Source organism: Vipera ursinii (assembly GCF_947247035.1).
Source record: "Vipera ursinii genome assembly, chromosome: 9".
Lineage (NCBI taxonomy): Eukaryota > Metazoa > Chordata > Lepidosauria > Squamata > Viperidae > Vipera > Vipera ursinii.
In genome coordinates this window covers 22,268,309-22,294,634 of record NC_139523.1, presented here as the reverse complement: position 1 = coordinate 22,294,634, position 26,326 = coordinate 22,268,309, and the positions used below count along the sequence as shown (strand labels likewise).

At 44.5% G+C, this 26,326-nt stretch overlaps 2 protein-coding genes across 2 annotated transcripts; both read left to right on the top strand.

Moving 5' to 3' along the window:
• Positions 1-11,246: 11,246 nt before the first annotated feature.
• On the top strand, positions 11,247-13,608 carry CXCR3 (C-X-C motif chemokine receptor 3; the record flags this gene model as incomplete). The annotated part of the gene is made up of 1 exon (XM_083370141.1): positions 11,247-13,608. One exon carries the CDS (start codon positions 11,247-11,249, stop codon positions 12,318-12,320), a length of 1,074 nt encoding a protein of 357 aa, XP_083226267.1. The 3' UTR covers positions 12,321-13,608.
• Positions 13,609-14,630: 1,022 nt separating this feature from the next.
• Positions 14,631-16,863, top strand: LOC310644828 (C-X-C chemokine receptor type 4-B-like; the record flags this gene model as incomplete). Its single annotated transcript, XM_083370140.1, has 2 exons — positions 14,631-14,678; positions 15,838-16,863. The coding sequence occupies 2 exons, from the start codon at positions 14,631-14,633 to the stop codon at positions 16,861-16,863; spliced, it is 1,074 nt and encodes a 357-aa protein (XP_083226266.1).
• Positions 16,864-26,326: the final 9,463 nt, after the last annotated feature.

The following is a 26,326-nucleotide window of genomic DNA, read 5'->3' as shown; positions in this document are numbered from 1 at the left end:
TACGAAGAACGGTTGCAGGAACTGGGTCTCTCTAGTTTAATGAAAAGAAGGACTAGGGGTGATATGATAGCGGAGGATCCAGATTGTTGTGGGCAATATGCTGAGCCTGTAAATTGCTTAGAGCTGTAAAGCTCTGTGAAGCGCTATAGAAGTCTACGTGCTGTTGCTATTGCTACTGCAGAATCCCAATATTTGAGGGGCTGCCACAAAGAAGAGGGGGTCAACTCATTCTCCAAAGCACCTGAAGGCAGGACGAGAAACAATGGATGGAAACCAATCAAGGAGAGTAGAAACCTAGAACTAAGGAGAAATTTCCTGATGGAACAATTAATCGGTGGAACAGATTTAGTTTTAGTTTAAACCAGGGGTAGGCAACCTTGGCTCTTTTATGACTCTTGGACTTCAATGCCCAGAATTCCTGAGTCAGGAATTCTGGGCGTTGAAGTCCACGAGTCATAAAAGAGCCAAGGTTGCTTAAAGTAAAGGTAAAGGTTCCCCCGCACATGCGTGCTAGTCGTTTCCGACTCTAGGGGCCGGTGCTCATCTCCGTTTCAAAGCCGAAGAGCCAGCGCTTGTCCGAGGACGTCTCCGTGGTCACGTGGCCGGCATGACTAGACGCCAAAGGCGCACGGAACACTGTTACCTTCCCACCGGAGTGGTCCCTATTTTTCTACTTGCATTTTTACGTGCTTTCGAACTGCTAGGTTGGCAGAAGCTGGGACGAGTAACAGGCACTCGGGATTCGACCCGCCAAACTGCCAACCTTCTGATCGACAAAGCTCAGCATCCTAACCCACTGAGCCACCAATCAATCAAACAAACTGTGCTGATGGAACCTGAAGAAAATAGAGATTTGCCTGACATTTTTCTTGTACCTTTAGAGATAAATCCAGTGTAGATTAGTCTTAGATTGTCAAGACTCATTGCCTCCAAACTATAGTGGTGGGTCACAATTGGACTATTATTGTTATGTATTTATGAAAGGAGCAACGGATGGAAACTAATCAAGGAGAGAAGCAACCTAAAACTAAGGAGAAATTTCCTGGCAGTGAGAACAATTAACCAGAGGAACAACCTGCCTCCAAAAGTTGTGGATGCTTCAGTGCTGGATGTTTTTAAGAAGAGACTGGACAGCCATTGGTCTGAAATGGTATAGGGTTTCCTGCCTGAGCAGGGGGTTGGGCTAGAAGACCTCCAAGGCCCCTTCCAACTCTGTTATTCTGTTGTTATTCTGCACTTTGGCCTCACAATAGTATCCTTGTTAGATGTTTTTGTGCCAGCCATGGCAGTTCCCCAAATAGGTCATCAGATGGGAGCAAAGAGGCTTCTTTGCTCCCACTGGTGGGTCAGGGGTCCCCGGCCCCTGCATCCCCATTGGCGAGAGTGTTTTATGGTTAGGGAGGGGCTGAGACCCCCCATAAATACCTCTGCTCAAGGGGCTGCTCTTCGTTCGTTCTTGCTTTCTTTCTTGCATGCTTTCTCTCTCTATCATACAGGCATGGATGCCTCCATGCCATATAGCTCTTTCTATATAATCTGTCGATGAATAAAGCTTCATAATGATTGCATCTCTGCATCCTGCCTTTTTTACTTGGAAGCACCTTAACGATCCATCGATCTCTCGTGAGGTCATCTCACAATCCTATCGATCTTTAAGCTTAGCCCCATATAAATTACAGTGCTCTACTATTGTGGCTGTATGTAGGTGGCATCTGTTTTCTGAAAGGCTCATGTCGTTATATGAAGTTCATCTTAACACATGTTATATGAAGTTCATCTTAAGGCAGAGGTGAGCATAGCTGACTCAGGAATTCTGGGAGCTGAAGTCCACAGGTAATAAAATTGCCATAGTTGCCCCCCCCCGAGTCCCCCTCCCCCTCATCTTAAGGCATAGAAGCAGTTCCATTATGACATTCTGAGCACCACTGTGCAAAGTGAAAAATGTCAGTTTCTTTCTTGTTTTTACATCGTGGATTCTGCCTGCTGATGGTAAATGATGGGATTTCTCGAAAGAGAACTTTTGGGTTATCACAGCTGCTGAAAGACAAGTCATGTGGGCAAATGATTTTTCCCATGTCCTTATTCTTTGTCGTCTCTGACAGTCCAAAGCGGGCTGGAGACTTTTTTTGACAATTCGATGCAAGGGTGACTTGACTGATTTTCTAAGGTGGCCTTTGGCTGGAGTTTCCCAAAGCTGGCGACGAGAAAGGCTGAGGGCCATTCCAAAGGAGAACTCTGGGGATGATTGAGGAATTTGAGAAAAACAAGATGTAATCGTTTTTCTTGTTGGCGTCGGCCACTTTAAATGGATATTCTGCTCGATTCGGGTCATCAGACTCAAGAGGTTTGGCGTGGGGGAAAACCAGGACGTTATTGTCCCTGTATCTTCAAAAGAAAAAGCATCTCAATAACAGAGGTTGGAAAATAATACAACGCAGGCAGAACTGAGTTGCAAAGGAGGACATTTTCCATCCGTTTTTAGAGTTTTTAGAGGAGTTTTGATCTGTTTCCTGTTTGGAATTTCTGGCAAATGCAAGAATTTGTAAGGCTGAAGTTCATCACTGCCATCATAGAGGAATTTGCGGGCTCCGGAAGGGCTTTGTGGCCCCACAAATATCTTTGGCCCGAGCGATGTGTCTTAGATCTTTAATATTCAAACTATGTCATGCTTACCTCAAACCTGTCGGCGGGAAATTTCTTCTGCAGAGATAAAATCAACGCACCTGTTTGACTTCCTGTTCAGACGACCTTCTTCTCTCTTTTGCCCAGTTTCAGAGCATCTTCATTCATGGTGAGTTAAGATACCGCCACATGCGTGGTCAATATTTGGAAATTTTGCACTGCGGAAAGGAATTTTAAAAATGTGCTTGTAAAATGAATTACTGTATATAGATGTTGGAGGATCAGAGGGTGATCCAGTATTGTGAGCTGTGATGGGCAACGGGACTTACAGATCTAAAATTGATGGAAGTTGGGGGGGGGGAAATCCGAATAACTTCAGATGCACTAATAATAATAACAATTGCTTGAATATCAATATTCTAAAGCATTCTTTTCCGTTAAGGGAATGATGAATACTTTGCCTGGAATTCTTTTTTCTGAACTCTCGTGTCATCAAATACAGGTAGATGTAATTGGTTCTAAGGAAGAGGGGCGAATGAAATAAATTGAGTTTTAGTTTAAACAAACTATAATCTGTTAGTTTACAATAAAGTACAAATTTAGTTTTAATTTATGGGTATATAAATTGGCTTAATCAATCAAACTGTACTGATGCAACTTGAGGAAAACGGTCACAGATTTATCTGATTTTTTCCCCTGTACCTTTAAAGATAAATCCAGTGTAGATTAGACTTAGATTTTCAGGATGCATTACCTCCAAACTGTAGTGGCGGGTCACAATCGGGCTATTATTGCTGCGTATTTATGAAAGGAGCAATGGATGGAAACTAATTGAGGAGAGAAGCAATGTAAAACTACGGAGAAATAACGGTGAGAACAACTAGCCAGTGGAACAACTTGCCTCAAAAAGTTGTGAATGCTTCAACACTGGAAGTTTTTAAGAAGAGACTGGACAGCCACTTGTCTGGGATGGTATAGGGTCTCCTGCTTGTGGAGGGTATTAATATAGAATAGAATAGAGTTGGAAGGGACCTTGGAGGTCTTCTAGTCCAGCCCCCTGCTCAAACAGGAGAATCTATACCATTTCAGATAACTAACTGACTCTGTTATTCTGTTATTTCTGGAGCATCCCAAGCACAGAATACAATACTAAGTGAATGGATAAGGCAGAAGACAATATTCGGGTAATAAACTATGTATAATAATAAATAATTCTGCAGCGGAAGAATTATGTTGGGGACTGATGTTGTATTTCCTCTTTTCTTTGAGGATGTCTGTGGCAAGTTTTCAGTCTGTTAAATAAGCTTGATTAGCATTTGCTTCACTTTTCATTTAACTTTCTAAGCATAACAAATCAGAAACTCTATTATGATCGCTCCCAATAATAAGGTTAGATGAGATAAACTTTATTGTTATTTTTCTGTACCCACAATGGCGAGCGGTGTGGTAGTGGTGAAGACATTTGCCTCTCACTTGGAAGGTTGAGAATTCAATCCTAGGTAGCGGGCAGATGTTTCTCTCTCTCCTAGGGTGCAAAGAAAAAAAAAATCTACTGCAAACTCCACATAGGCGTCAGGAAGGGCATCGGGTCAGTAAATGCTCAGCTCCATCCAGTCACCCCATCCCTAGCCTGAACTAAGGAATTAAAGGACCCGGGGGGAAAACAGAGTTCCGTATACATAATGGTGCATGTTAAAATGAAATTCTGATGCCCACTCTTAGAAAATAATAATAATAATAGTCCCAGGAGAACTTCAGGAGATATATTTTGCAGAAATTCCTGAGAGAAAGTACAGAAGAGACTGTTGCTTTTATTTATTTATTTGTCCAATTTATATACCCCAGGCACTCATTTCACAAAGCCAGCGACTCTGGGCAGTGTACAACATAGCTAAAACAATGAATAAATAGCTAAAACCGTATTAATGTCTCACAGGTGCTCTTTCAAAAGTCAACTGGGCTGTGTTTTCTCCTCGAGGAAGAAAAATACATTTCGCTTCTCTTCCAAGAAGCTTCAGCCATTTTGATGAACTGAAGATGCTTCTTGGATGAGAAGCAAAATGTCTTCAAGGAAAAAAAACACCAAGTCCAGTTACCTTTTTAAGAAGTACCTTTGGGACAACCATGGATGACTGAGAATCTCCATAGACATTTAACCTTTATTAATGATTGAAAAAAGAAGACCTATCAAATTTATGTTCATAGAGAAGATGGTGTAGCAACTTGAGATGTTCATCAAGACTCCCTTTGAACACACTGAGCAAAATGGAGATGTTTGTATTTTATTTATTACATTTGGAGACTGCCCATCCTATAATTTTGACTGACTTTGGGATGGGGGTGGGGATAATGTCGCATGCTAAGCTGGGGAATTCTGGGCGTTGAAGTCCACCTATCTTAAATGTGGCCCGGGTTGAGAAACACAAGCCCTGTGAATAACTGCAAGATTTATGGGTCAGAGAGACTACAAAATTGCATCATCCCAGGTGCAAACATAGATGAAGAAAGAGGATAATAAAGCAAGATATCAGACAGCTTAGCTACCCCTGTATTTGGAATTCCAACAGGGCTACCCAAATATGCCAGCTGGGGGACTCTTGGAGTTGACGATATTTACACATTTCAGAATTGCTGGGATTGAGAAACCCTGTACTAAGAGATTAAATCTATTTTTCTTCTATTGCTCCTCTGGAACTTTTATCTTTCTCTTTTTTCTTGTTTTCAAAAGCGATGCAAAATCTGATCGATCAAAAGCTGCCTTGATAATAAACCGCAGGCATGAAACCCTTGTCTTTCATCTGAGTGCCTGGATGTAGACAGGCAGATATTTTTTTTTTATTTTTGTGTTCTGAAGCCATAATTATCTTGGGTTAGGTTTCAGGGAGAAAGGGGCGGGGGAAGCTTATCTTTATATCCAGAAATCCTTCTTCCCGTAGAAAAGTCCAGATAACAGAGATCTAACCTATCTCCTTTCCTTAAACGTTAAGCCGACTTGGTTTTGCTTAGAGATTAGAGATTATTGCTGCTCTGAAAACAATGGCCTGTTTGCAATGCCCCAGCAAGGCTCCAAGAGGCTTTTTTTCTGTTGACAAATACATTTTATTAAAACGCACAAGCTTTTACAAGCTGCTTTGTTGCCCCTGATAAAGCAAGCTGCGTTTCACAGAACTTGAAATGTGTTAGTCACCGGGAAAAGCGCTATCAGACTTTGGTTGAATTTTGGTTTTGGTTTTTTCTTCCCAAGTAACATTGTAATAAGCATTTTGTTGCTAAACTAACATAATAAACATTTTTTTTAAATCCCATTTATATCCCGCCCTTCTCCGAAGACTCAGGGCGGCTTACAATCTAAAGCACAAATCAATGTGCTTAGCAATAGCCTTCATTCTATGTATATGCCTGCTTGTTAGGGCTTTCACACACACCCCAAGCGGCATTATTACAAAGTCAGCTTAATTGCCCCCAAAAATCTGGGTCCTCATTTTACCTACCTTGGAAGGATGGAAGGCTGAGTCAACCTTGAGCCTGGTGGGACTCGAACCTGCACTAATTGCAGGCAGCTGGTGTTACTTAAGGAGGCATTAGCCCACTGCTCCACCAAATAAACATTTTGTTGTTGTTTCTAACAATGCTATGCTTTGAGCCACAGCTTGGGAAAATTGATGCCTTTGCAATATATATTTTTTTAACTGCACAGTAAAGATTTCTACCAGATTTCTTTTGATTTTTGTATACCGTAGTAGATTAACACAGATTAAATGCCCTCTAAAATATATACAGGTAGTCCTCAATTTACGACCACAATTAAACCCAAAAGTTCTGTTGCTAAGCGAGACAGATGTTAAGTGAATGTCATCCCATTTTACGACCTTTCCTGCCACAGTTGCTCAGTTAGCAACATGGTTGTTAAGTGAATCTGGCTTCCCCATTGACTTTGCTTGTCAAAAGGGGATCACATGACCCCGGGATGTTGCGGCCGTCATAAATATGACTCAGTTGTCAAACATCTGAATTTTGATCACATGACCATGGGGATACAGCAGCTGCCATAGGTGTGTAAAATGTTCATAAGTCACTTTTTCAGTGCCATTGTAACTTGGAACAGTCCCTAAACGAACTCTTGTTAAGTTGAGGTTTACCTGTATATATTTTGCATCCTTTTTTTATCTGTAGGGGGGAGTAGACAGTGTGATGGGGAGGGAATGGAGCTGTCAGCATCAGTTTTCTCATTCATACCAGCAATTAATTGTGACTGTAAAGCTATAGTAATAATAAAGTTGGAAGGGACCTTGGAGGTCATCTAGTCCAACCCCCTGCTCAGGCAGGAAACCCTATACCATTTCAGGCAAATGGCTGTCCAATCACGTCTTAAAAACGTCCAGTGTGGGAGCATTCACAGCTTCTGGAGGCAGGTGGTTCCACTGGTTAATTGTTCTCACTGTCAGGAAGTTTCTCCTTAGTTCCAGGTTGCTTCTCTCCTTGGTTAGTTTCCATCCGTTGCTCCTTGTCCTGCTTTCAGGGGCTTTGGAGAAGAGCTTGACTCCCTCTTCTTTGGGGCAGAATTCCTGAGCCAGCCACGCTGAGGGGGAAAGGGAGAGGTTTCCAAGCTGAGCTGTGCTGGCTCAGGAATTCTGGGAGTTGAAGTCCACTAGTCATGAGGGGGCCATAGTTCCCCCATGCTAGCTCAGGAATTCTGGGAGTTGAAGTCCATGAGTCATAAAAGAGGCAAGGTTGCCTACCCCTGCGGGCGTAGCCGAACGAGAAAGACAGAAACTCTGGGCATGCCAGTAACGTCTGCAAATCCAGACGTTTCCCCTCGTGGGTAGACAGTACCTGACAGAGCACAAGCATCTATAGCACCATCTGCAAATTCTCTGAAATGCCACTCCTAATCTCCAGTCTTATCTAGGCACAGTCATCACGCAAAAACCTCTCTTTCGCAGGTTGGGTGTAATGTGGCAACTCTGAAGAATAAAAAATAAACTTGCCAACCTTTTCCAGAAATAGTAGAGAGGTGTAGAAATGAACTTCAAAATGGCGACATCGTCATTCCTCCTCTTCCTCCTCCTCCTCCTCCTCCTCCTCCTCCTCCTCCTCCTCCTCCTCCTCCTCGCCTTCACCTTCTTTCTTCTTTCCCTCCTCCTCCTCCTCCTCCTCCTCCTCTTCCTCTCCTCCCCTCCTCTTTCCTTTTTCTTCTCCTTCTCCTTCTTTCTCTCCTCCTCTTCCTCCTCCTCCAGCACCTGGCAACTGCTACAGGCAGAAAAAGTCAACTTGGTGGCTGCAACTGCATGACTGAAGCTCCATCTCTTTTTTTTACACATCTCACTAGGTGTAAGAAGAGAGGTGTAGCCAGCAACTGAGAAGACCATATATTCTGGAAAATATTTAATTTTTCCAGCTGTATTGAGATAACATGTCAAGATGGCAGCCACCCTGCGTGACCAAAACGTTTCTCCTTTTTAATACGTGTTATGATACACTCAAAAAGGCGCTTCAGGGAAGGAGAGCTACATACAAGATATTTACATCTCATAAAAAAAACAACACTCCAAATGCAATATGCCAAAATTTTCATCACCAGAGCAACAGAGGACATCCAGCAAATCCTGGCCATTCTTGTAGAGAAAGCTAAGCAACTACAGACCTGCCTTTATTTGGATAAGAGACTACCCAGAAAAACCTATGTATTTATATCCATATAATTTCTAGAAGTATTTTATTTATTTATTTATTTTAATTCCATTTATATCCCGCCCTTCTCCGAAGACTCAGGGCGGCTTACAAGCTTAGCAGTAGCCTTCATTCTATGTATATGCCTGCTTATTAGGGCTTTCACACACACCCCAAGCGGCATTATTACAAAGTCAGCTTAATTGCCCCCAACAATCTGGGTCCTCATTTTACCCACCTCGGAAGGATGGAAGGCTGAGTCAACCTTGAGCCTGGTGGGACTCGAACCTGCACTAATTGCAGGCAGCTGGTGTTACTTAAGGAGGCATTAGCCCACTGCTCCACCAAGTAGTTTGGTCTCAAAAGAGACTCTTCACAACAATGTTTTTCAAACTCGGCAACTTTAAGGAGCCTGGACTTCATCTCCCACAATTCACCAGTCCATGCATGGTGGCTGGAGAATTTTGGGAGTTGAAGTCCACCCATCTTAAAACTTGCTGAGGTGGAGAATCATGGCTTCCACCCTAAAATCTGATTCAGAAAGCTAAGATTTTTTGTTTTTTGGTTCTGTCTACTCTGTTAATGATGCTTGCACTATGCATGTCACCATGCAGTTTTGTTGCAAAATTGTAAAGGTCAAGGAACCTTAGAATATAGAATAATAATAAGAGTTGGAAGGGACCTTGAAGGTCTTCTAGTCCAACCCCCTGCTTGAGCAGGAGAACCTATAACATGTCAGATAAATGGTTGTCCAATCTCTTTTTGAAAGCCTCCGGTGATGGAGCACCCACAGCTTCTGAAAGCAAGTTGTTCCATTGTTTGATGGCTCTTACCATTAGGGAATTTCTTCTTAGTTTTAGGTTGCTTCTCTCCATGGTTAGTTTCCATCGGATGTTTCTCATCTTGCCTTTTGGTGCTTTCAAAAATAGTTTGATCCCCTCGTCTTTGTAGGAGCCCCTCAAATATTGGAACATGGCTGTCGTGTCACACACACACACACACACACACACAGAGTCCTTTTCATTAGATTAGACCAGGGATCTGCAACCTCGACAACTTGAAGACGTGGACTTCAGCTTGCAGAATTCCTGAGCCAGTTATGCTGGCTGAGGAATTCTGGGAGCTGAAGTCCACAAGTTCTTCAAGCTGTTGAGGTTGCAGACCCCTGGACGAGACATACCCCATTCCCCTAACTGTTCTTCATATGTTTTAGCCTCCAGCCTCCTAATCATTTTGGTTGATCTTCTCTTAGTTTCTCCTTTTTCAGTCGGCTCTCTAGGAGAATAAAACTACCTCAGCTGCGATGTACCTTCATGCCAAAGGTCATATCCTTCAGCAAAGAATCTTCTGCTTAGAAATCGAGAAATTAAAATCAAGTCAAATGCCCCTTTCAGGAATAGAATCTGTCTGTGCAATTGAGATGAAGCTCAGGGGAATTGTGTTTTCTCTCGACACGTGCCTGGTGGGTTTCTTTCATTGGCCCCAAGTTGCGGCTTCTTTTGGAGCGAAAGCTATGTGGCTTTCTTCAAAGATTTGAGAATGTCATCCCTGATACTCACCAAACCTCAACATGAAATTTCTCGTGATGATCGCATGCCCTATTGGGGAAACGAGTCTGCACAACAACAAATTATTTGTATCATGGGCACTGAAACGAAAGGGTTTTTTGCCTGAGTGTCGGCTGTGTGGGCAGGCAGCGAAGGGAAGAAGACGCCGGCAACCTGCTCTTAAAAGCAGACAAGCCTGGTTTGCACCGTGAGGTGGTACAAGCAGTCTCCAGCTGATCAGTGATGGAGTAAAGAGGATTTCATGTAGTGTGGCGTTTCTCAAACTTGGCGACTTTAAAATGTGTGGAGTACGACTCCCAGAATTCCCCAGCCAACCAGCGCATTTCCCTTGTTGGCTGGGGAATTCTGGGAGTTGAAGTCCACACAACTTAAAAGTCGTCCAATTTGAGAAACACTGTTGTAGATTAAGATGATTATGCTAACGGATTAGGAATGTTATGCTAAGCCATTATGCTAATGTAGTTATGCTAAGAATGTTGCTCCATAATACTAATGAAGTCCACATTCCCACGATCAGGATTTGGACACTTGGCAACTGATTCATATTTATGACGGTTGCAGCATCCTGCGATCATGTGATTCCCTTTTGCGCCCTTCCGACAAGCAAAGTCAATGGGGAAGCCAGATTCACTTAACTAACTGAACTATTGCAGTGATTCTCTTAACAACTGTGACAAGAAAGGTCGTAAAATGGGGCAAAACTCCTTTAATAACTCGCTTAGCAACAGAAATTTTTGACTTAATTGTGAAATTGGGAATACTCCAACACTGGAGGTTTTTAAGAAGAGATTTGTCTGAAATGGTATAGGGCAGGGGTAGGCAACCTCGGCTCTTTTATGACTCGTGGACTTCAACTCCCAGAATTCCTGAGCCAGCTATGCTGGCTCAGGAATTCTGGGAGTTGAAGTCCACGAGTCATAAAAGAGCCGAGGTTGCCGACCCCTGGTATAGGGTTTCCCACCTGAGCAGGGGGTTGGACTAGACCACCTCCAAGGTCCCTTCCAACTCTGTTATTGTAATTCTAATTCTAATTCTAATTCTAATTCTAATTCTAATTCTAATTCTAATTCTAATTCTAATTCTAATTCATTCCATTCCATTCCATTCCATTCCATTCCATTCCATTCCATTCCATTCCATTCCATTCCATTCTATTCTATTCTATTCTATTCTATTCTATTCTATTCTATTCTATTCTATTCTATTCTGTTCCGTTCCATTCCATTCTATTCTTGTGGTCGTAAGTCAAGGACTGCCTACATCCCTGTCACAGCGTTTTTGAGCCTCAGGCCACCACCAAAAACAGTTAAAATAAACTATAAAATTGAACAATAACCTAAAGTAATCCTCTACCATGTTTCCTCCTTTTAGATGGAAAATTTCATCATGTCCTTCAATTACAGCGAAGAGTTCATGGACTACTATAACGACAGCTATTTCTATGACTGTTGCGTAGCCCAGCCGTGCGATCTGAACTCCTACCAGAACTTTTCCAAGGAGGTTCTGCCTCCCTTCTACACCCTAATTTTCCTGCTGGGTCTCGGAGGCAACCTGATGGTCATCGCTGTCTTGCTACTGGACAGAGTCCCCTTACTTGGGACCGACATTTTCATCCTCAACCTGGCTATCGCGGACATTCTTCTGGTGTTCACTCTCCCTTTCTGGGCTGCCCAGGCCGTGCTGGGCTGGATCTTCAAGGACTTCCTTTGCAAGGTCATCGGCAGCATCCTGAAGGTCAACTTCTACACCAGCATCCTCTTCCTCATCTGCATCAGCTTTGAGCGGTACCTCTCCATCGTCTACGTCATACGGATGTACAACAGGAACAAGCGCTTCCTGATCGTCTACACCACCTTGCTGGTGTGGCTCGTCGGCTTCCTGATGACGGTGCCCGACTTCATGTACCTGAGGGCCGAGTTTGACAGCCGTCTGAACATTACTTCCTGCACCCTGGTCTTCCCACCTCATAGTAGCAAGACGTGGAGAATCGCCCTGATCGTCATCGACCAACTGGTGGCTTTCTTGCTCCCTCTGATGGCCATGATCTACTGCTACACCCACATCATCCTCACCCTCTTGCGCTCCAGAGGGTTCCAAAAACACAAGGCCCTCAAGGTCATCTTGGTGGTGGTGGTGGCCTTCTTCCTCTGCTGGTCGCCCTATCACTTGGTGCAGTTCATCAGCACCTTGCTCCAGCTGGGCCTCCTAAAGGAGGATTGCCAGTGGGAGGCGTTGGATTTTGCCGATAACGTCACCACCAACTTAGGCTTCTTCCACTGTTGCCTAAACCCACTGCTCTATGCCTTCGTCGGTGTCAAGTTCCGGACCAAGCTCCTGACCGTGCTGAGGAGATTCGGCTGCATCAATCAGAACTTCCTGAAGAAGCATTCCAGGTCCTTCAGCCAGCAGAGAGATTCGAGTTGGTCCGAAAGCACAGAGTGCTCCTATGCCGCGTTCTAGAAAGATCTGGGGCCGTAAGGACGCCATTGACCCAAAGGTGACTTTCTCACGAGGCAACTGGTCTTTCTGGTTTTTCTTTGAAGACATTTCGCTTCCCATCCAAGAAGCTTCTTCAGTTCTGACTGGACTTTCGTTGTTTTTCCTTGAAGATGTTTCGCTTCTTCTTCAGCTCTGACTGGATGATGGGGAATGGACGCCATTGCTATCCCAGAATTCTCCTCTCGCTGCTCTGCAAGCAGAGGGAACATGGCGCTCCGTTGGTACAGCTAGTCCTTGACTTAACAACTGTTCGTTTAGCAACAGCACTGGGAAAAGTGATTTATGACCGGTCCTCACAGTTATGACCATTGTGTCATGTGATTAAAATTCCTGTCCTGAGGTCATGTGTGATCACCATTTGTGACCTTCTCAGCCAGCTTCCAACATGCAAAGCCAATGGGGGCGGGGGGGAGCTGGTTTCGCTTAACGACTATGTGATCCATTGAACTGCATGATTCACTTAATAACCACGGCAAAAAACTGGTAAAATCAGAGATAAGTCATTTAACAATCGCTTTGTTTAGCAATGGACATTTTGCTCCCAACAGTCAGGTGGTTTCTAAGAAGAGATTGGACAGCCATTTGTCCGAAGTGGTATAGGCCCCTCCTGCTTAAGCAAGAGGTTAGACTAGATGACCTCTAAGGTCCCTTCCAACTCTCTTATGCTGTCATTCAAAGTTGAGGACTGCCTGCATGTCTGGCATCAAAAACGAGCATAGAAAATTCCTCTGTGAATCAGGCTTCATTCAGACTTTCACAGTTCTGAAAACAATTGTTCTTCGGAGAGGTGGGGGTCCCGGCAATCCCGACTGTTTTTGAACATTATCGCTTCCACGTCTGACACAAGAAACGGGTTGCTCAATATGGTTTTGAGGTTACCTGTTCATGATTTCAGTTTCTTCCTCCATTCGAAGGGAGCAACGTTCTGAGGTTGAAAATTGGGGTCGAAAACTCCCAAAGCCCCAAACCAAAAGATTTCAAGGCTCGTGCCAAAACCTCCGAGTTGCTGGTTGAAGGCATCTGCTATTCCGTTGCATTGACTCCTGTCGTGTCCTCGTTTTCTGATCGTAAATGCTTGGCCGCCCTTCTGGAATGTATAGCCGAAGATTATTTTGTCTTATCTAAATCTGGCGAAATGAGAACAGTTTTTTGAGTGAATCTTTGAACCGAATATATACCAATATGGACAGATGAGAGAGAAGAAAGTCATCTCTTCGTTTTTGCTCAATTCTTCTGGATGTCCATTACCGGAGAGAAGATGTCAAGGAAAAAGGAGCTTAACTCTATATGTATTCAACATTCTAACATTAAAAAAATATAAATGCTGAATGAGATGAGAGTGTTTTTAATGCAATGTTCTGGCTGACTAATTGTAAGTCTTGCGTTTTTGGTGTTTTTCTGTATCTGGGATCTCTGCATTCTTTATTTTATTCTGCTACTTTTTCCTAGCCTCCTCCCCTTCCTCCCCTCCTCCTCCTCTTCCTGAAGCCCACAGGTCAGAAAGGGACTGTGAATTCTGGGAGTTGAAGTCCACAGGTTGTAAAGGGGCCATGAATTCTTGGAGTTGAAGTCCACCAGTCATAAAAGGCTATGAATTATGGGAGTTGAACTCCACAGGTCATAAAGGGGTCATGAATTCTGGGAGTTGAAGACCACAGGTCATAAAGGAGCTGTGAATTCTGGGAGTTGATGTCCACAGGTTGTAAAGGGGCCATGAATTCTGGGAATTGAAGTCCATAGGTGGTAAAGGGGTATGAATTCTGGGAGTTGAAGTCCACCAGTCATAAAAGGCTATGAATTCTGGGAGTTGAAGTCCACCAGTCATAAAAGGCTATGAATTCTGGGAGTTGAAGTCCACCAGTCATAAAAGGCTATGAATTCTGGGAGTTGAAGTCCACCAGTCATAAAAGGCTATGAATTCTGGGAGTTGAACTCCACAGGTCATAAAGGGGTCATGAATTCTGGGAGTTGATGTCCACAGGCCATAAAGGGGCCAGAGTTGCCCACTCCTGACCTCGGGGTATATTGGGATTTTCAGAAATGGGTTCGAGGCCACGATTCTCCAACTGCTCCTTGGCCAAAGCGGCTGAGAAGGAAAAAAAAAAGCAACCAGCCCTCGTTGCAGTTAAACTTCCCCATCGGGAAACCTTTCATAATGTGTGGGTTTCCTTCTCCCACCAGATGATCTGGTGACTTCCCCACATTAGTGAGTCCACCCTGGGGAAAACAACAACACAGAAGGATAGTCAAGGATAACGTTTGGACGCAACAATGGAACTAAATCAATCCGCCAATTACGAGGATGAGGACTACTATGAGGTAGGTCACTCCAGTGTTTCTGAACCTTGGCTACTTTAAGCTGTGTGGACTTCACCTCCCAGAATTCCCCAGCCAGCCTAGCTGGCTGGGGAATTCTGGGAGTTGAAGTCCTTACACATCTCGAAGCAGTCAAGGTCGAGGGGGAAAAAAATGCTAGGCTGTTGGAATAGCCAGCGGGTTAGCTGAGCCTCTCCTTTGAAAAGTAGACTGGCAAGCTCAACCCAACTGGATTGGCCCCTTGGACATTTGGTGCTGGGAGGTTTGCAGAGCGTGGAGGGTTGCATGACCCACCACGTCCAGCTTCTCCTGTTGCTTCACGGGCAGGAGGACAGGAGTATGCCGACCTGCCAGACCAAGCGTGGTGCGTGTACAATGCAGCGAGGGAGGGAGCCGTCTTATCTGCTGCTTTGGTCAGCAAAATACCTTGGGCCAGTCCTGTTTGTGTGTGCAAGTGACCTCCCTGTTTGACTGCAGGCAAAGGCTCCCCCACCTACTTTTGCTTCCAGCCAGGACCCCAATCCTTAAAGAGAGGGAGGGGGAGCTTTGGATTCTGTGGGGTTTTCACAGTTCGTGGCTTGAGGCAGGGAAGGGAGAGCGCAGAGAGATTGCATTTGCAGGAAGAGGAGGAGGAGGAGTAGGGGGGGAAGAGGAGGAGGAGCAGAGGAGGGAAGAAAGTAAGAAGGGAAGGAAGAGAAGGAAGAAAGGAAGAAAAAAAGAAAGAAAAAGATAGGAAAGGAAAGGAAAGCGGGGAAGGGGGAGAAAAGGATGGAAAGAATAGAGAGAAAACGAATGAAAGAAGAAAAAAAATAAGAAAGCCCTGCTCTCAGAGTTGCATTAAATATTATGGGATATTTTCTTTTCCTTCCTCCCCTTTCCCCTCCCCTCCCCTCCCCTCTTCTCCTCCCCTCCCTCCCTCCTTCCCCAAAGCTGCAACTGAGCAAGGGAAAGGATCCAGATAATTTCCCATTCCATTCCACCAGCTTCTTCCCTCCTAGTTTACTCCTCCTGTTAGCTACTAGCAATCCAGCCAGCAGAAAAAGCAGTACCACTGGACAACACCACCAACCGCCCGCAATCCCTAAGGAGGCATAGGCAGGCTGTGTATCTGGGATGTCTTGAGAATTTCCCCCAAACTCCTCTCTTTTTCCTTCCTTCTCAGCTGGGCACGTTGCCCGAGATCAACCCCAACGCACAGCCGTGCCTTCCCACCGAAGTGAGTGCCTTCGCTCGCTATTTTGTGCCCGTGTTCTTCTCCTTGGTCTTCGTGGTGGGGTTGCTGGGCAACAGCTCGGTGCTGGCTATCTTGGGCCAAAGTCACCGGTCCTGGCGCTTTGCTGACCACTACCTCTTCCAGCTGGCGGTGGCCGATTTCCTTCTGGTCTTAACCCTCCCTTTCCAAGCCGCCTATTTTATCCACGGCTGGACCTTTGGAGAATTCCTCTGCAAGCTGACCGAGGGGCTCTCCACCATGAACGTGGTCACCAGCATCCTTCTCCTGACCTACCTCAGCATTGAGCGCTACTTCGTGGTGGTCCGGGGGACACCCTCACGCTTCTTCGCGAAGCGTTCTCATATCTACCTCACTTCGGCCCTTTTCTGGGGCATCGGCATCGCGTTTGCTGCTGTGGATCTCCACTTCCGCACGGTCACCTACGTCCCGGAAGCCATGACTCTGATCTGCCAGCTGGGCTTTGAGGTCCAGGATGCCAACTCCTGGAAACTGGGCCTACAAGTGATCTTCTTCCTTCTGGGTTTTTGGTGGCCTGTCCAAGCAATGGTCTACTGCTACAGTCAGATTTTCACCAAGCTGCACCAGGCTGGGCTTCTGAGCAAGCATTTGCCTCTCCGTCTCCTGTTGGTCATCTGGATCACCTTCATCGCCTGTTGGTGCCCTTTCCATGGCTTGATACTGGTGGACATCTTTCAACGTCTGGGCCATTTGAAGCGGCACTGTGAGTGGGAGCAGGTGTTGGATTCCGGACTCTTGATCACCAGGAGTTTAGCCCTCGCCCACTGCTGCCTCAATCCCTTGGTCTATGCTTTCGGAGGGGTGAAGTTCCGAAGGGAATTTTCCAGAATCTTCTGTAGGAGAACCAGAGCCAGGCGCCGTTCGGGCAGTGAGGACGTTAGCCAAGTTACCGACTGGAGCACCATTCATGGCCTGGATTATTCGATCATGATGTAAGCTGCGCATGGTCCACCCCACGTGCCAGGACTGTTCATGAAGTCTTTTCCATACCATTGCCCACCAGATACAGGTGGTCCCCAACTTACGACAGCTCATTTAGTGACTGTTTGAAGTTACAGCGGTGCTGAAAAAAGTAACTTACTTTTCACGCTTACCACTGTTCCAGGATCCCCGTGGTCACGTGATTGAAATTGAGAGACTTGGCAACTGATTCGTATTTACGATGGTTGCAGTGTGCCGGGGTCACGTGATCCCCTTTTTGTGACCTTTTGACAAGCAAAATCAACAGGGAATCCAGGTTCACTCTTACTAACTTGACAACTGCAGTGAGAAAGGTCGTAAAATGGGGCAAAATTCACTTAACAACTGTCTCACTTAGCAACAGTGGGCTCAGTGGTGGCCGTAAGTTGAAGACTACCTGTATTGTAGCAATTGTTGAGTTGAAAGAAGGTCCTTCTTACCCCAGAGCGGAAGGGTTTTAGATATGCAACAGCTTTGAAAAGAATAATTACAAAATCTCAAACCTCGTTGCTTCAGATTTGCAAGAATTACGTCTTGGACTTGTTGTTTTTTTTGCCAGGACCGGCCTTCAAAGGGGAATTTTACATGTTTTTTCCCCTTTATCTGTCAGAAATGTATACAATTAGCCAATTTGGTTTAGTGGTTTAAGGCATCAGGCTGGAAAGGGGAAGGTTATGAGTTCAAGTCCTGCCTTAGCAATGAAATCCAGCTGAGTGGCTTTGGGCCAATCACCAGGAGACAATGAGTTCTAGTCCCGCCTTAGGTAGGAAAGCCGGCCGTCTGACTTTGGGCCAATCACCACGAGATGGTGAGTCCTAGTCCCGCCTTAGGCATGAAAGCCAGCTGGCTGACTTTGAGTCAATCACTGTCTCTCAGTCCAACCCACCTCACAGGGTTGTTGTTGTTGTGAGGAAAATAGGAAGAGGAAATTGTGTCGGATGTGTTTGCTGCCTTGAGTTATTTGTAAAAATAATAAAGACAGGAGATAAATAAAGGAATGAATAAATACCTTCTGAAGTGAAATCTTGCCCGTCATTTTATTGCCAGTCAGTTGCGAGTAACAGCAGAGCTTAATATCACTAGTAAATGAATTAAGTAGCTGGGGATTTGCTTGAAGAGAAACAATAAAGGTTTATTCAAACCTAATTCTTTACAGATCTGGAAAAAATAATGGTTGACATTCGAATATGGAAGGACGTCAGTCTTCCTTGGCTAGGAAGAATATCGACCGTAAAAATGAATATCATCTGAAGGATTAATTTATTCTAACAGATGCTAGTAAGGCTTGAAGAAAAGGTGTTGAATGAGTAGCAAATGTGAACCAACAACTTCATTTGATCAAATAAAACAGTTTCCCCAACCTCGGCAACTTAAAAGATGAGTGGACTTCAATTCCCAGAATTCCTCAGCCAGCCAATGGGAATTCTGGGAGTTGAAGTCCACCCAACTTAAAGTTGCCGAGGTTGAGAAACACTGTTCTAACCTCTTTCATTCGCCTTCTTTCCACATCCTACCGAGAAGCGATGAAGGGGAACACAAAAGTATTTAGGGGGGAAAAAAAGTCAAAATAAAACCCTCACGCTCTTTCCCCAGAATGGGAAGGATCTGGCACAAAAGGTGGTTTCAAAACATCACCCTTCGCCCCTTGCTTCATGCTGAGGGGAATTACTTCATCTGGCACTTCCGTCGTTGCTCAGAAGAACAATTTTTTTTCCCTGTGGTTCGGTTTTAACCCGAGGACTTTTAGATGGGGTTTAGATGGCAAGGCTCACTGGCTGTTGAATGCAATCTCCTTTTCTCAGCTTCCAAAATAGGGTACTCGGATCTCACTGAAGAAGCCGAAGCATCTGTCGTTTCATGAGAAGGGTTGCAAGTAGTCAGAATAGCAGAGTTGGAAGGGACCTGGGAGGTCTTCTAGTCCAGCCCCCTGCACAAGCAGGAGACCCTATACCATTTCAGACCGTTTCAGTCCAATCTCTTCTTTTTGTTCTATTTTTTGTGGTCGTTGTCATTGTCGTTTCCTTGCATTTCCACAAAGAAATCCATCCCCAAGAAGGAATCAGAGAACCGTCTGGAGGCCTTAGTAGGAAAGGAACTTTATTCACAGGCTAAACAGAAGGACATCGCTTGTACCCCCCCCAAAAAAAATATATATGGAAAGATGGACCGGGACTTGCTGGGGAAACTGAGGCACAAAGATTTTGGGACGCGGTGCAGGGAGGGCTACACGGCAGGGCTTCTTAGTCATGCCACCAATGTTCAACTTGATCAGTGAGAACGCTTTGATAGGTGTTCACAGTTTCAAGGAGGCTTTTATAGTTGTTCCTGGAAAAAAAAGGGGAGAGGACACCTCTTAAATCATCGGCCCCGTCACAAGGACAAAAGATTTCTCCTCACGACAGCTGATCCTCGACTTACAACCAAAATGGAGCCCAAAATTTCTGTGGCTAGAGCAAGGCAGCAGTTAAGCGAGTTGCGCCCCATTTTACGACCATTTTGGCCACGGTTGTTAAGTGAATCGCTGCAGTTGTTAAGAGAATCGTGTAGGTCAGGGGTAGGCAACCTTGGCTCTTTTATGACTCGTGGACTTCAACTCCCAGAATTCCTGAGCCAGCCTGGCTCAAGCATGGAAACCTCTCCCTTTCCCCTCAGCATGGCTGGCTCAGGAATTCTGGGAGTTGAAGTCCAGGAGTCATAAAGGAGCCAAGGTTGCCTACCCCTAGTGTAGGTCATTAAATAAACAGTTTCCCCCTATTGACTTTGCTTGTCAGAAGCTGGCGGGGAAAGTCACAAAAGGGGATCACGTGACCCCAGGACACCGCAACTGTCATAAGTACATGCCAGTTGCCAAGTGCCTGGTATTTTGATCACATGACCCCTGGGAATGCTGCAACTGTTGTAGGTGTCAAAAATGGTCGTAAGTCACTTTTTTGTGTAGCACCGTTATAGCTTCGAACAGTTACTAAAAGAACGGAAATAACCAGGTTGTGACCCTTTGAAATCTTTGGATCATAATTTTAATTTTAAACCCCTCCCCCCCAAAAAAGGTAATTATTGAATACAGGAGAAGATAAAGTTGGCCTTGAATCAGTCTTGGGGATTTAATACATAAACTATGTAATTATTTTCAAGGAACGAGACCAAAATGTGTTATTGTTGCCGTCTTCCAGAATGCTACTAGGTCTGTTTGCTACTTTGAGTGATTTATAAAAATAATAAAGGTACGAATTAAAAAAAAAATTAAAACAAGAAATTCCAGCCAGATCGGTGGTAGTCTATCACGGGTGACCTTTTGCACTCATTCACTTTCCAGGCAAAATTGTGGAATTTTATTATTTAGAAAAGAAGGTATATTTAGAGCCCATTTGGTCTAGTGTTTAAGGTACTAGGCTAGAAACCAGGAGACGGTGAGTTCTAGTCCTGCCTTGGCCATGAAAGTCAGCTGGGTGACTCTGGGCCAATCACCAGGAGACGGCGAGTTCTAGTCCCGCCTTTGGCACAAAAGCCAGGTGGCTGAGTGATTTTTGAGCCAATCAGCAGGAGACTGTAAGTTCTAGTTCCGCCTTAGCCATAAAAGCCAGTTGGATGACTTTGGACCAGTCATAAAAGACTATGACTTCTAGTCCATCCTCACAGGGTTGTTGTGGGGAAAATAGGAGGAGGATAGAGTATTAGGCAGAAAGTGAAGAAGAACTAAAGAGCCTCTCGTTGCGGGTGAAGAAGGAGAGTGCAAAAGTTGGGTTGAAACTAAACATTAAGAAAACCAAGATCATGGCATCCGGCCCTCTCAATTCCTGGCAAATAGATGGGGAAGAAATGGAGGTAGTGACAGATTTTATTTTCCTGGGCTCCAAGATCACTGCAGATGGGGACTCCAGCCAAGAAATTAAAAGACGCTTGCTCCTGGGGAGGAAAGCCATGGCAAATCTAGACAGCACACTAAAAAGCAGAGACGTCACCCTGTCAACAATAGTGCGTATGGTCAAGGCTACGGTCTTCCCAGTTGCAATGTATGGCTGTGAAAGTTGGACCATAAGAAAGGCTGAGCGCCAAAGAATTGAAGCCTTTGAACTATGGTGCTGGAGAAGACTCCTGCGAGTCCCTTGGACTGCAAGGCGATCAAACCGGTCAGTCCTAGAGGAGATCAACCCTGACTGCTCTTTAGAAGGCCAGATCCTGAAGTTGAAACTCAAATATTTTGGCCACCTAATGAGAAGGAAGGACTCACTGGAGAAGAGCCTCATGCTGGGAAAGGTTGAGGGCAAGAGAAGAAGGGGACGACAGAGAATGAGAGGGCTGGGTGGAGTCACTGAAGTGGTAGGCATGAGCCTAAAGGGACTCCAGAAGATGGTAGATAGGAAGGCCTGAAGGAATGTTGTCCATAGGGTCGCGATGGGTCGGACACGACTTCACAGCTAACAACAACAGAGTATTAGGAATGCTCGCCACTTCGAGCTGGTTATAACATAGTAAGGGCAGGATAAAAATCAAACAAATAAAATCAATAGGCATGACGTATCATTGATCAGAAAGTTATATTAGATTTTTTTTTGGGGGGGGGGAAACCCATCACCCATCATCCCCTGTCATTTCTTTACCAAACTCGCTGGCTGATGTCAAAGGATTTGACTTTTTCTACCAAGGAATTAGTCATATCGCAGAAGTAATTGTAGTAGCCCCGTGTGGCATCCTGAATTTGGGTGAGCACGGTCTTTCCCTCGGCACTCCGCTTCTGCACGCTGTAGCTGAGAACCTCTGCAAAAAAAAAAAAAAAAAAAAAAATCAAAGGGAACTGAATGTGGGAGAAAGTGGAATTGCTTCGGCTTTGGTTGACAAGAAATTGGCTTGGGTTTCTTCCCCACAGCCCTTAGTTGCAATTCCCACCTTTGAGAGCAAAATAAAATTTCCCAAAACAGCTGGAGCACCACTTGAACCCCCATTGGCATTGACAGACTCCCCATCAGTCAGTTGCAAAAGGCAGCTTGACTTGCAACAACTTCCATCCTGTCACGATGTTTGCAACACCATCAGACAATCTGCCTATCTATCGCAGGAAGGACTCGATTGGCAGGCAAAAACGCCAAATCCGGGCCGAACATCTGGCGGATTGTTTGTGCGACAAACAAAAATAAAATAAAATAAAATAAAATAACATTCTAAGACAAAAGAAGTCGGATTAAAAAAACTAACCTGAGCAGAGGAGTAGCAGCAGGATGGAAGCAACCGTCAGCTTCAGATTCATTTTTGCAAGAGCTGTTCCTAAGATTTGGGAGAGAAAAATTGACCAAGTTAAACAAAAATTGGGAAAGCTCAAACACCCCTTTCCACGTAGCTGATCACTGTTCAATGGGTACATTTGTTGGTGACGCTTGTAAAAAAGCCACAGATCTGAGAGGGTACCAAACACACAATTTCAATCCATGAAGTATGCGGAGTGAGATTCACCCCACATAGCTAATTCTCAAGCAAGCTCCACCAAAGTGATTTGCAAAGATAGAAAGAAGCGAAGAGTTCAATTATTAAACAACCACATGATTGTAAACTAGGTTTAATCTCTCTTCTTTCTTCCTGTTTGCTGCTTTTAACTGCCTTGGTTTACAGGTGTACCTCGGCTGACTGAGATTCACCCACATAGCTAATTCTCAAGCAAGCTCCACCAAAGTGGTTTGCAAAGATAGAAAGAAGCGAAGAGTTCTAGTTAAACAACCACATGATTGTAAACTAGGTTTAATCTCTCTTCTTTCTTCCTGTTTGCTGCTTTTAACTGCCTTGATTTACAGGTGTACCTCGGCTGACGGCCACAATTGAGCCCAAACTTTCTGTGGCTAAGCAAGGCCATTATTAAGTGAGTTTTGCCCCCATTTCACAACCTTATTGCCACCGTTGTTAAGTGGATTCCTCCGCTTGCAAGACAAGATGATTAAATAACCAAGCTCAGAGAGCACCAAGGACTCCACAATTCAACCCCAAGCTACAAATATTCTAGAGGATGGTCAAAAGGTGGTTCTTTCCAGTTTGCCCTTGTAAATGCATGTTCAGACATGCAAAAATTAAAAAAGAAAAGCAGGACAATAGCTTTCTGATCTTTAGGGTGGGGAAACCCACCCAGGTTTAGAATCAGTAGGTTCTCTATAAAGTGACAGGCTGATCTGGGACGAGAGATTAATTCCTATTGCAACTATGCTCACCTAGCCTTGATGTTAGTCTGTTGGAGTAAAAGGGCCTGCTGGATCCCGGGGCTGTCTCTACCATACCCGGTTTGTCTATTCCACAGAAATTAGGACTATAAGGCAAAGAATCCCCAAATCAGATTCTTCTTGTTTCTACACCCAAATCCCGTAGTCCAATTTCACTGGCGCTCTTGCACCGTCCCCGAGTTAACCGCTTAGGTGTTCCATGGCACTCACGTTCTCTTATCCAGCTACGGCGGGGAGATCAGATCCAGATGGAGCTTGTATGAAAAACAGGACATTTATATGTGCTTGCAGTCTTGCTAAAATTTAAAAAAAACAAAAAACGAAAAAAACCAAGCTAAGTCCCATCCAAAATGATTCCCCACCTTCTGTCCAACTGCACGTCCCCCTTTCCTGTTCAAAGTCTAAGCAAACAAGATCAGACTGTTATGGCATGGGAAAACCAAACCAAACAATGATCTTTGAAGCATGATGATGGGATCTGGAAGGCTATCGATTCTAATTAAAGGATCTCGTCAGGGGGAAAATCATCTTTGGAACTGCCACACATCAGGAGCGGCACGAGCCACTTTGATTGGATTGATTGCCTGCCGTCAAGCGGTTGACATTTAGAGACCACCTAGATAGATCTTGTCTAGATAGATTGATTTACCTTCTAGATGAGCATTCTCCATGATGAGGCAGGACAAGAAGCAATGGGTTGGAAACTAATCAAGGAGAGAAGCAGCCTAGAACTAAGGAGAAATTTCCTGACAGTGAGAACTATTAATTAATGGAATGACTTGCCTCCAGAAGTTCTGGGTTCTCCATCACTGGAGGTTTTTAAGATGAGACTGGATAGCCATTTGTCTGAAATGGTATAGGGTTTCCTGCTTGAGCAGCGGGTTAGACTAGAAGACCTCCAAGGTCCCTTCCAACTGTTATTCAGCCTGAACCACTAAGATCTAGAACGTTCTACCTTCCATGTCACTTGTATGGGATATTTGCTGTCAAGTCCCACATTTTATTTCTTTTTATTTACAAACTTCTTTGACTGCATATTATAATTTTTATATGGACTCTGGGCAGCATATACTTCAAAATAAAACCCAACAAAAGAGCAGTTAAAATAATAAGACTCAACTAATTATGATTGCTACTCAAAGAGATTCAGGGGGCCCCAAAGTTGGAAACTCTTTAAAAAAGGGGCCAAAGTTTCCCCCATGCTGGATCAGGAATTCTGGCAGTTGAAGTCCACAAGTCATAAAAAGAGCCAAGGCGGCCTACCCTTGCACTAGACCATGTGAATCACACACACACACCACAACTTGTTTAACAACTGTGGTGGTCAGGGGTAGGCAACCTTGGCTCTTTTATGACTTGTGGACTTCAACTCCCAGAATTCCTGAGCCAGCATGGCTCAGCATGGAAACCTTTCCCTTTCCCCTCAGCGTGGCTGGCTCAGGAATTCTGGGAGTTGAAGTCCACTAGTCATAACAGAGCCAAGGTGGCCTACCCCTGGCCTAGGCTTATGAGCGCAATGATTTATGGAATTCCCAGTTCCAGTTGTGCTTATAAGTCGAGGAGTATCTTTAATACTGTAGTGTTTACAGAGACCATTTCTTCCCGGCCTCTTCCATGTTTTCCTGCTCTCTCCCGAGCTCAGAAGGACCTCGTCTTTGGAAAAGTCCCCAATGGCAAAGCTTCGTAGCAACTGTGGGTCCAAAGGAGTGTTTACTCAAAGCTCCAGCATGATGAGTAGACAGAAGTGAGAGAGACAAGGACAGTTTGCTTAGATCTTAAGCAATATTTGCTCCTGGTCACTGATCAACGAAATGGTACCAGAAGGAGGCCTTCAGAAATGTCTTCTAAGAAGAACAGCTGAAGCAACAGCACTTCTTCAAATTGTTATAGAAAGCCCCAGATGCCGTTCCCTTTCCAGAAATGGAATCAGTGGTAGGACATCAGATGTCCCCAGAAAGGCTGAAGATCTAAGCCCAGGGCAAAAATGTTCACGTTCCAGATTACAGGCAGTCCTCAACTTACAACGAGAATGGAGCTCAACATTTCTGTCGCCAAGCGAGACAGTCGTGAACTGAGTTTTGCCCCATTTTACAATCTATCTTGCCACAGTTGTTAAGGGAATTGCTGTAGTTGTTAAGTTAGTAAACACGGTTGTTAAGCAAATCTGGCTTCCCCATTGACTTTGCTCATCGGAAGGTCCCAAAAGGGGACCACGTGACCAACCGGGATTCTGCAAACCGTCATAAATATGAGCCACTGAAAAAAAGTGACTTATAACCATTTTCCACACTTACGACCATTGTAGCATCCCCACAGTCACGTGATCAGAATTCAGACACTTGCCAACTGGCTCATCGGGGTCATGTGTAGATTAAGATGGTTATACTCACAGATTAAGAATATTATACTAAGGCATAAGTGGACTATTCCTCCAATGAGATTTTCCCATGTATTTTACCAGGAAACATATATACGGCAGCCTAGGAAAGTCAGTGCCCTCCTAACCATATCCAAGCACTCCGAATATGTTGGCAATGTCCATTTTCCTCTCCGAGTTCATGGGGACCTAACCCTAACCCTAAGTGGAATTTTCCTCCAATGGGATTTTCCCATGTATTTTACCAGGAAACATAGATAGGGCAGCCTAGAAAAGTAAGTGCCCTCCTAACCATACCCAAGCACTCCGAATTTGTTGGCGATGTCCATTTTGCTCTATGAGTTCATGGTGACCTAATCCTAACCCTAATACTAATGTAGTTATACTAAGAATGTTACTCTGTAATACTAATGTTGAGGTCCACATTCCCATGGTCAAAATTCAGATGCTTGACAACTGATTCATATTTATGACAGTTGTAGCATCCTGGGGGTCATATGACCTTCTGACAAGCGAAGTCAATAGGAAAGCTAAGTATTTTACTTACTTAGCAACTGCAGTGATTCACTTCGCAGCTGTGACAAGAAAAGTCATATAATGGAGCAAACATCATTTAATAACTATCTCGCTTAGCAACAGAAATGGGCTCAGTTGGGCTCGTAAGTCAAGGACCACCTATAAGCATATATTTGGGAAGTCACCTCATCAATTTTTAAAGTGGTTTGTGTAGAGCGGAGAAGGAAATGTGAAACGTACTTGCAAATGCAACCTTGCAAAAACCTAGATCAGGGGTCTTCACACTTGGCAACTTTAAGACTTGTGGATTCAACTCCTGAGGGTTGGCTGAGGAATTCTGGGAGTTGAA